The sequence below is a fragment of the Colobus angolensis genome, unplaced genomic scaffold, assembly GCF_000951035.1.
Source record: "Colobus angolensis palliatus isolate OR3802 unplaced genomic scaffold, Cang.pa_1.0 Scaffold37, whole genome shotgun sequence".
Taxonomy (NCBI): domain Eukaryota; kingdom Metazoa; phylum Chordata; class Mammalia; order Primates; family Cercopithecidae; genus Colobus; species Colobus angolensis.
In genome coordinates this window covers 4,096,180-4,106,837 of record NW_012117043.1, presented here as the reverse complement: position 1 = coordinate 4,106,837, position 10,658 = coordinate 4,096,180, and the positions used below count along the sequence as shown (strand labels likewise).

Here is a 10,658-nt window from a genome sequence, read left to right as displayed (position 1 = left end):
TAGAACATGGGAATAGGTTTTATTTTCATCTTAAGAACATTTAAGTTGGGTGAAGAAATTCAGCTTTTGTTAGAATCTGATAGGCTTCAAACACTTGTGATGGAGGGGTTGCTGTCATATCAAAGTCCACCTAGTAAAGTTTTAGGTGGCCAGTGACTTTGTCAATTAGGTCTGCTGGTCCTGGCCCAATCCCTAGGACAGTTTGAGAGCCTGGTGCAATCTGAGTACGTCCAGCATCTTGAATTAAACTTACAGTCAATCCCAGCATTTTCGCATGGGCCAATAATGCAATCAGGGTTTCTTCATCAGGAGCTTTGACCACCACCTTGGGCTGGCCACAGTATTCCCATTGCTTGAGCATTTCAGGATTTCTTCTTTGAATCTGCTTGTAGGCTGAAACAGCAGCATGAGAGCACTGGGCAGCCACTTTCCCTTTTCCCATCTTTAAGTCATTTCGAACCACAAGAATCATCTTGTACTCCCCACTCTCTCCCAAGATGCTTGCTTCACTTTCAGTATCTGTGTGTGTCTTGCTCGTCTTGCTTTTGGGGAGCATCCCAAAGCGTACTCGGAGGCTCCAGCCCAGACACACGCCACAAGCAACTCCAACAGCCAAGCCGAGTGCACTGGGATGAGCCAAATATTCCATAACCAAGGATTTGGAGGGCATCTTAAGGGAAAGGAAAACAGTTATCACTATCCGGCAGTAACAACTTACAGAGGTATAGGCTTATCAGAGAAACATTTTGACTATATACTTAATGAGGTCATCCAGAAAAAAAGGCAAAACACATCTTGGATCTTATGCCTGCGCCCTGTTTCCAACACCCCCTTGCCCACCACCAGTGTACTAGCATTTTGAAACTTGATGTAAACAAAGTTGCATAAAGTTCAAAAACTCTATTCCTCAGTCTTCCCTTAGTCTTGTGGAGATGTTCTGTTTTACCAAGATGCCTAAGATTTAAAGAAACCAAAAATAACTCACCCCTTTCCTGGAATATAGTGCTAATCTGTGTTTTCACAATGCTCTGGGTTCTCAATGGAGATGGTACCAAATAAGTTACCTTCAGAAGAACCTCACTGTCACAATGGGCTGGAGTGAGATGCTGAAATTTACTAAGCCTGAGCAAGGATGCTAAAAATCTTACAAAAGTTGTCCCATTGGACATTAGTGCAGCTGAAAAACTTAGTAACTGAGATAAGAACTCAACATCATTTTACGTAAGAACACAAAATATTTTTTGCATAGTTTTACTATGTATAGGTGCTCCTCAGTTTCCCAGGGGGTTATATCCCAATTAATTGAAAATACCGTAAGTCAAAAATGCATTTAATACACCTACAGAACATCATGACTTAGCCTAGCCTACCTTAAATGTGCTCAGAACACTTACATAAGCCTACAGTTGGACAAAAGTCATCTAACACAAGGCTATGTTATAATAGTGTTGAATATCTCCTGTAATTTATTGAATACTGTACTGAAAGTGGAAAACAGAATGGTTCTATGGGTACTCACCATTAATGTACACAGCTGAAAGCACAGTGGTCCTGAAAAATGTTTGAAGCACTGAAATGAATTAATTGCTGGATGATGGGGATGCAATAGGGTCCTCAATTTCTCTCTCTTCTGATGAACATCGAGAATAGGTGGTAGAAGGCACTGGGACATCAACACTAGTTGATGGTCTAGCAAGCATAGTGTTGTTCTTCAGGAAGATAACAAGTTTTGACTGTACAGCTTGTTTCTTTTCATTATATATTTCTCCGTAGCAAGCAAGAGCATCCTGTATCTGCCTATCAACTGTGGCGAATCTCTCGTAATTGACGTCCATTTCTTCTAACATCTGTAGGCCGCTGCTGATAGCAGCAAATGCCTCTGCCAGTTTCTTTGCTGTGAACTTTCTAGGTGCCGTGGGTATAACTTCTTCCACTGCCTCAACTCCTTTACTTCTTTCTTCCTCCAGTGCAATCAGCTCCTTATTGCAAAGATCTTCAGCCACAATTATCCCATGCAGCTGTTCCTTAAAAGCTATGGCACCTTCATTACCAGCACGTGTTGCCTCACCACTGATCTTTACATTGTGAAAATTATGACGCCTTTTGAAGCGCTGGAACCATCCATGACTTGCTTTAAACATTTGTGTATATGTAGGATCATTGGCACGGTCTTTTAGCATATTAAAAAGACTTCTTGCCTTAGCCTGGATCATCAGTAGGCTGAGCGGTATGCACTTCTGTATCTGGTCTTCCATCCACATAACAAGTAATTTTTCCATATCATCAATCGGTCCAGCCCTTTTCTTTGTGATGACAGTGGATTTAACTGATGCTAACGATTTCACTGCATCACTGATTCGCTTCTTATCCTTTAAGATAGTTGAAATCGTGGATTGCGAAAGTCCTAACTCACGTGCAATGGCCATTACTGGCTTGCCACCTTCATGCTGGGCAATTATCTTGAGTTTCGTTTCCAGAGTAATTGCCTTCCTCTTCTTTATCTCACCAGAAACAGGAGACACTGATGGACATTTTGTAGACATGATGGAATGTGAAAACACAAAACACAGTATCCAAAAAAGCTGACAACACAGTACACAGTAGAGGATGGGTTGTTCACTCCCGTGATCACATGGGTGACTGGGAGCTGTGGCTCGCTGCCGCTGCCCAGCATCACAAGAGTGTACTGTACCACATTATCACTAGGCCAGGAAAAGATCAAAATGCAAAACCTGAAGTACAGTTTCTACTGAATGGGTATCGCTTTCACACCATCCTAAAGTCGAAAATTCCTAAGTCGGAGACTGTCCATACTGAATTTTCCAGAAGTGTAACTATTATAAAACAAAGGAATGTCATCCTTTATTATTTTAGAAAATGCTGCTACTTTGGCAAAGCTGTTCATAATATTTGAGTCACCAATAAAACACTTGCATCAGTCTACAAATGAGGCTGCTGGATTCACAGTGCTTCTATGTAGAGGTGCAAGCAACTATCAGTTTCTTTTTCTAGTGGACTATTATCTAAGCATTTATAAACATGGGGCCACCATATTTGTAATGAACTGTATTTGTAACGTAAAGTGGTGCCCTTGGAATTGTGCAGTGCATGACTGGCACGGCATAGATGACAGCCCTAGAAGTACTTATAAATTTACTTTATGTTCTTTAAAGTGAGGGCATTATATTAACATTCTTTCCACTAATTTTAACATAAAAGGGGTTATTGTCTTTGGTGGGGCAGAAATTCGTTTGAGGTGGGGTCAAGAGACAGAGCAAAAAGAAAAAGCAATGGATATAAGGTGACAAAGAAAAGCAATTTTTTTTTTTCTCCTAAGAAGAAAGGATGAGCATATTTAAATGTTAATGGGATGGAGCCAGAAGAAAGGCAGGTAAATGCTCAAGATAGAGAAAGCTTTTATAAAGGGATTTGGTCTTGGAAAGGAAAAGGGACACTTTCCCAATTTGAGCTTTAAATCAGGTAGGTCCATGGATTTGAAGGCAGAAGGTATTCTCCCGGAGGGAAGGTGCTCAGACAGAAGTTCAAATGGAGTAGAGAAGAGAAAGGCTGAAATAAAAGGTGTGGCAAAATATGGCAGGATTGCAGAGGAATATTGAAAGCATGGTTAAGATTAATGATGACTTTTTAATAGCAACATACTATTTGTGATTTTCTCCAGTAGTACTTAGAAGCCAAAAGACTAATAATCACTTCCTCCAAACATACAAACTAACTCCATCCACACTCATCCTTTGCTCTCCCCTCCTACTGGAATGGTAGTTGGATGTATCTGAGTTTAAATGACACCAGGAGCAAGCCCCAAGACACAATGGTACAAGGGAATTTAGGATGAGGGTAAGTAAGAATGTTTGACATGATAGACCATGCAACCTGTGTTATTACATTTTTCTCTTTTGGCCTACCTGATAAAAAGCAACCTGTATCATCAAAGACTGATTTACGGACAACAAAGTGATGGATGCTATTTATCTAGACATGCTGTTGAAGAACAGGCATGATGAAAGTAAGCTGGAAAGACTTAGAGCGATGCACGGGGTTTTGATTTTGAAGATGAACGATTACAAAGAGATTCAAAGCCCAGAGCATAGCTATAGGAATGGGTATCTGAAACAGAAGTGTGACTACTTTCTACTTTCTCAATTCTTTTAGTTTTATGATATACTGCTTCCCTTCCACAAATACTGATTGACCCTGTTCTAGGGTCTAAGGGATACAGGAGTGCACAAAGCAGAAAAAGTCCTTTCCTTAATGAAGCTTACACTTTAGCAATAGTTTTGAAATGGTCCACTCCCAATTTTGAATTTCTTTCATTCTGCTTTAAAACTGTGGTTTTTGTTTGTCTGTTTTTGAGAGAGTCTCGCTCTATCGCCCAGGCTAGAGTGCAGTGGCACAATCTCGGCTCATTGCCAGCTCCGCCTCCTAGGTTCATGCCATTCTCCTGCCTCAGCCTCCCAAGTAGCTGGGACTACAGGCGCCCGCCACCACACCCAGCTAATTTTTTTTTTTTTTGTATTTTTAGTAGAAACGGGGTTTCATCATGTCAGCCAGGATGGTCTCAATCTCCTGACCTCATGATCCACCCACCTCAGCCTCCCAAAGTGCTGGGATTACAGGCGTGAGCCACCGTGCCTGGCCAAAACTTTTGCTTTTATAGCTCAAAATTTCCACAATACTTTGACATGTATTATTTGTTCCACTGAGAAGGATTACTGCCATATCAAAAATGAAGAAATTCAGACCAAGAGAAGTTAAGTTCAATAAAATAAATGTTTACTGGCTATCTATGTGCCAGCCATACACCTTATTAAGCTGAGGATACAGTGATGAATACGGGCCACTGTCAGCTGTTCATAGATGAGTAGTGAAGACAAATACTTCCAAGACTGGTAAATGTTACAAAAAGGTGTTTGATAGTCCCATCAGGGGTGAGATGGGAGGCAGTGACAGATCATCAGACATTAGATTATCATAAGAAGTGCACAACTGAGATCTCTCACATGGGCAGTTCACAACAGGGTTCACACTCACATGAGAATCTAATGCTGTTGCTAATCAGATGGAACTCAGGAGGTAATGTGAGCAATGGGGAGCGGCTGCAAATACAGATAAAATTTCACTCACTTGCCCACTGCTCACCTCCTGCTGTGCGGCCCAGTTCCTAACAGGCCACAGGGATGCCTGTTCTAAAAGATACCTGCCTTCAATGCAAAGAATGAACTAGAAGTTGGCAATAGATACAGGAAGATCATTTCAGAGGCTGCTATAATGTAGTAATAGTTAACATTTATGAAGTGTTTTGCTACACACTGGCTAAACACTCTATAGCAATTATCTTCTTTAATGCACCCAACAGCACTTCAAGGTAAATAGAGCTGGTCATGGACTTACTATAGTTTCGCTTAAGCTTTCTGACTTTACAATGGTTCAAAAGCAATACATATTCAGTAGAAACTTTACCCATACAAACATTGTTTTTCACCTTCAGTACAGTATTTAATGAATTACATGAGATATTCAACATTTGTAGACCTTATGTTAGATGATTGTGCCCTATTGTACGCTAATAAATTAAGTGTTCTGAGCATGTTTAAGGTAGGCTAGGCTAAACTACCATGTTTGGTAGGTTTGGTGTATTACATGTATTTTCAACGTATATTTCCTTTTCTAAGAGACAGGGTTTCACTCTTTTGTCCAGGCTGGAGTACAGTGAAGTGATCATAGCTCACTGCAGCCTCGAACTCCTGAGCTCAAGCAATCCTCCCACTTCAACCTCCCCAGTAGCTGGGACTACAAGCACATACCAGCACACCCTGCTAACAAAAAAAAAAATTTTTTTAAGAGACAGGGGTTTCATTATGTTGCTCAAGCTGGTCTCGAACTCTTGGCCTCATATGATCTTCCCACCTCAGCCTCCCATGTAGCTGGGTTTACAGGCATGAGCCACTGTGCCTGGCTCTCAATTTATGGTACTTTCAATTTATGATGGGTTTATCAGGATATAACCTCCACCCTAAGTTGAGAAGCATCTATATATATAATTATGATCCCCATTTTTCAGATGTAGAAAAATGAGGTACACAAGTTACAGCTTGCCTAGCTCATAAGTGGTCGCCTTAATACACAGCCCTTGTTTTTCCTTTTTGAGACAGTCTTATTCTTGTCGCCCAAGCTGGAGTGCAATGGCACGATCTCGGCTCACTGCAACCTCCGCCTCCCGGGTTCAAGCGATTCTCCTACCTCAGCCTCCCAAATAGCTGGGATTACAGACACCCGCCACCACGCCCAGTTAATTGTATTTTTAGTAGAAACGGGGTTTCACCATGTTGGCCAGGCTGGTCTCAAACTCCTGATCTCAGGAGATCCACCCACCTCAGCCTCCTAAAGTGCTGGGATTACAGGTGTGAGCCGCCGTGCCCTGCAGAGCCCTTGTTCTTTTTTTTTTCTTTTTCTGGAGATGGAATCTCGCTCTGTTGCCAGGCTGGAGTGCAGTGGTGCAATCTTGGTTCACTGCAACCTCCGCCTCTGGGGTTCAAGCGATTTTCCTGCCTCAGCCTCCCAAGTAGCTGAGACTTCAGGTGCGTGCCACCAGGCCTGGCTAATTTTTGTATTTTTAGTAGAGATGGGGTTTCACCATGTTGGCCAGGCTAGTCTTGAGCTCCTGACCTCAGATGATCCACCCAACTCAACCTCCCAAAGTGCTGGGATTACAGGTGTGAGCCACCATGCCCTGCCGAGCCCTTGTTCTTAACATTACTGTATCAGGCCTCTCCCAGCAGTCTAGATGAGATGATGGTCATTCAGACAACAGTAGTGAGAATGAGAAAGAAAAAAAGTGTCTAAGGTACACCAGTCTGATTTAGTGACTGACTGGAAGTCTGGTGATAAAAGAAAGGGAGAAGTTAATGACACTTAGATGTGAACAAATAGAGAATTTTGGTGAAATACCAGGTTTGAATGGAAAAGATATTGAATTAGTTTTGCTCTGAACAAAAGACATCTCAGAGATATCTAGAAAGAAGAATTAAAAAAAGATATATCAGCTTAAAGGGCCTAGGATACATCAGTTTAAAGTCGGAAAGGTCTGGGCTGGAAATATAGATTTGAGAGACCTTATCATATAATTGAAATTACTGAAGAGATGGAAGAGTATGAGGCCACTTGGACAAATATGTAGAATGAAGAAAGGACTAAAACATAATCCTGAGGAAATAAACATTAGGAATCAAAGGAGACTGACATGGCGTGACCAGGAGTAGGAGGGTCACATAGGGTAAACTGTAGAGCACCTAGTTTCAGTGCTCTTCCACTCAAGTGCCTAAATACGGTGACAGGGCTGCACAGACATAGTACTTATGGTTCCAGTGCCTGTACAGCCCTCACTTCCCAAAACAGAGAGAATTCTTTTTTTTCTTTTTTTTTGAGACGGCATCTCACTTTGTCACCCAGGATAGAGTGCGCAGTGGCACCATCTCAGCTCACTGCAACCTCTGCCTCCGGGTTCAAGCAATTCTCCTGCCTCAGCCTCCCAAGTAGATGGGATTACAGGCAACCGCGACCACACCTGGCTAATTTCTGTATTTTTAGTAGAGCCAGGGTTTCACCATGTTGGCCAGGCTGGTCTCAAATTCCTGACCTCAAGTGACCCGCCTGCCTCAGCCTCCCAAAGTGCTAGGATTACAGGCATGAGCCACCACGCCTGGCCAAGTTTCTATTTGATGCTTAAATATCAGCAGGACTTTTCTTTGATAATCTAACAACCAGACTCCAAACTGAACAAATATTCAATTATTTCTAAAAAGGTATAGTAACCTCTATGTCAACAATTAGGATTCTCTGCAATAATTTCTAGGTTGCCAAGTAACCAAATATCCCATACACAGATTCAGGTACTGTCTAGAGAAGGAACTGCTCTATATAGAAAAGCTATTATGTGTTGGATAACATACTAAATCCTTTATATCCATTATCTCATTTATTGTTGCTATGAACACATAAAAAAGAAGATATATTGGCCAGGCACGGTGGCTCATGCCTGTAATCCCAGCACTTTGGGAGGCCGAGGTGGGCGGATCACAAGGTCAGGAGATCGAGATCATCCTGGCTAACAGGGTGAAACCCCATCTCTACTAAAAATACAAAAAATTAGCTGGGCGTGGTGGCAGGCACCTATAGTCCCAGCTACTTGGGAGGCTGAGGCAGGAGAATGGCATGAACCCAGGAGGCAGAGCTTGCAGTGAGCCAAGATCCTGCCACTGCACTCCAGCCTGGGTGACAGAGCGAGACTCAAAAAAAAAAAAAAAAGGAAGATATATTAGCCTCATTTTAAAGATGAGAAATATGAGGATCAAACAGAGAAGTTGCCTTTTTCTTTTTTTTTTTTTTAAGAGACGGGGTCTCCCTCTGTCACCCAGGCTAGAGTTCAGGGGCATGATGAGTGAGTTGAGAGGCTCACTACAGCCTCAAACTCCTGGGCTCAAGCATTTCTCCCACCTCAGCCTTCCAAGTAGCTGGGACTACAGGCACATGCCGCCACACCCTCCTAATTTTTAAAAAATTTTTTATTTTTGTATGGACTTGGTCTGCTACGTTGCCCAGGCTGGTCTGGAACTCCTGGCCTCAAGGAGTTGCTTGAGGTGGAGGCAGCAGCATCTCTTGAGTCCAGTTCTAAACCAATCTGGGCAACATAGTGAGACCTCATCTTGACAAAAAATTTAAATGATTAGCCAGATGTGGTGGCACATGCCCATACTCCCAACTACTCAGGGGATGAGGTGGCAGGATGCCTCAGGCTGGGAGGTGGAAGTTGCAGTGAGCCATGATCGTGCCATTGCACCCCCGGCTGGGCAACAAAGCAAGACCCCGTCTCCAAAAAAAAAAAAAAAAATACACGAATAAGATCAAAAACAGAGAACAGCCAGTGAAAGATCCAAAAGTTAACAAGTGTATTTATTGTTTATGTCCCATATCTCAATGGCATGTCTAATCATAAAAATGCTAAAATTAACACAGACTTTTGTTCTTTAGGATGTTCTAATCTCATATTAATCTGATCAGATTATCATCCAACTCCTCTAAAAGAACATGTCTGTCTCTTTTTCTGTATATTTACTACAAGCGTATCAATAAGCTCAGTGCCTGAGACTAAGGTAAAACAACCATTCTTGGTCTCATAAATAATTCTGGGCAATGAGAGCAGAACAAAATAAATACATCCTATAAAATTCTCCTCTTGGTGCGTTCTAATTCCCCTGCCTCAGTAAACCCATTTCAGTAGTGCTCTTGATCCCATTACCTCCTCCTGTACCATGCTCCACCTGATAATCTTTTTTTTTAAGAGACAGGGTCTCACTACGTGGCCCAGGCTGTTCTCAAACTCCTGGACTCAAGCAATCCTCCTGATCAGCCTCCCAAAGTGTTGGGATTACAGGCGTGAGCCACGGCGCCAGTCTGCAGTTTACAACCTAAAAAAACAAATAAACAAACAAATCTTTCCCAAATCTTCTCTGACCCTTACGCCACTGCCTCACTTTCCCTGCACAGCATATTCCCTGAGTCTAGTACAGTGTCTGGGGTGTGTTAGTAAGGACTGATACCTCTCTAGGCAATCTCTTTGTGCGATAAGCGGGGGAAATTATTATTATTTTTGTTTTCTGAGACGAAGTCTCTCACTCTGTCGCCCAGGCTGGAGAGCAATGAAGCGATCTCGGCTCACTGTAACCTCTGCCTCCCGAGTTCAAGTGATTCACCCGCCTCAGCCTCCGGAGTAGCTGGGATTAAATGCACGCGCCACCACGCCTGGCTAATTTTTGTATTTTTAGTATAGATGGGTTTTGGCCATGTTGGCCAGGAGGATCTCGAACTCCTGACCTCAGGTGACCCGCCCACATCAGCCTCCCAAAGTGCTGAGATTACAGGCGTGAGCCACCGCGCCTGACCCCAAATTTTCGACTATATTCTTAGAAACCTTTTCTTTCCAAGCAGAGCTCAACAGCTCGAAACGCTGGGGGTATTCGTAAGTGCCCAGTTGAGGGTGTGAGGCCTGCTCGCCATTTTATCAATTTCAGAGAGACAGCATCGATACTGCCTGCATGGAGGCTTTGCTGGGAACTAGAAATTCTGAGTCCTCCTCTCCCCAGCAGTCTGCTCCTTTCTTCCCAAGGACGGTTCGCAGAACAGGAACAGAGGGCTCAGCGGCCCCTGGGCGGAAGACAGTTTATAAAGGAGAAAATGAAAAAGGTGGGTAATGAAATGAGGTGAAAAGAAACGTTCCTGCTAGAGAGAGAATGAATAATGATATTGGTTTCTTTTGCCCTGTAAGGGGCCAACCAACCTACCTACAGTACCTCTTTTCCTCACTCGCGCCTTCCCTTCTGGGCAGCGAACACGTTTCTATCGCTTGAGCTACCTCTTCCGGGGTTCCTGGGTAACAAGTTCCGGATCAAGAATCGCAAAGCGAGCAGTCATTCTTCCTCTTGCCACAGAGCCCGCACTAAGAGCCGAACTGAAATCCCGCGAGGATCAACCGAGCTCGACGAAAGCAGGGAGGAACGTTTCCCTTCTGGAGGCGGTCTCCCGGGGCAGAGGGACCGGACCGGAAGTGACGTGAGCGGGTTCCGGTTGGCCGGACCCCAGCGGCG

At 43.3% G+C, this 10,658-nt stretch overlaps 1 protein-coding gene across 2 annotated transcripts; it reads right to left on the bottom strand.

Annotated features, from left to right (window-relative positions):
* Positions 1 to 10,572, bottom strand: PTRH2 (peptidyl-tRNA hydrolase 2). Of its 2 annotated transcripts, XM_011953666.1 has the most exons (3): positions 10,356 to 10,572; positions 1,520 to 2,834; positions 1 to 670 (listed from the first exon to the last, which is right to left on the bottom strand). In XM_011953666.1, the coding sequence occupies exons 2-3, from the start codon at positions 1,670 to 1,672 to the stop codon at positions 131 to 133; spliced, it is 693 nt and encodes a 230-aa protein (XP_011809056.1). In that variant the 5' UTR covers positions 1,673 to 2,834; positions 10,356 to 10,572; the 3' UTR covers positions 1 to 130. The 2 variants fall into 2 exon arrangements, with proteins under 2 accessions (XP_011809056.1, XP_011809057.1); XM_011953667.1 differs by lacking the exon at positions 1,520 to 2,834.
* Between the last annotated feature and the right edge of the window lie 86 nt (positions 10,573 to 10,658).

What these genes read in the sequence shown, in the direction of transcription:
- PTRH2 (XM_011953666.1), bottom strand. Translation starts at nt 1,672, where the DNA reads ATGTCCCAGTGCCTTCTACCACCTATTCTCGATGTTCATCAGAAGAGA. An exon ending in TTCAGCTGTGTACATTAATG is followed by an intron (nt 671 to 1,519) that starts GTGAGTACCCAT and finishes CTTTCCCTTAAG; the next exon opens with ATGCCCTCCAAATCCTTGGT.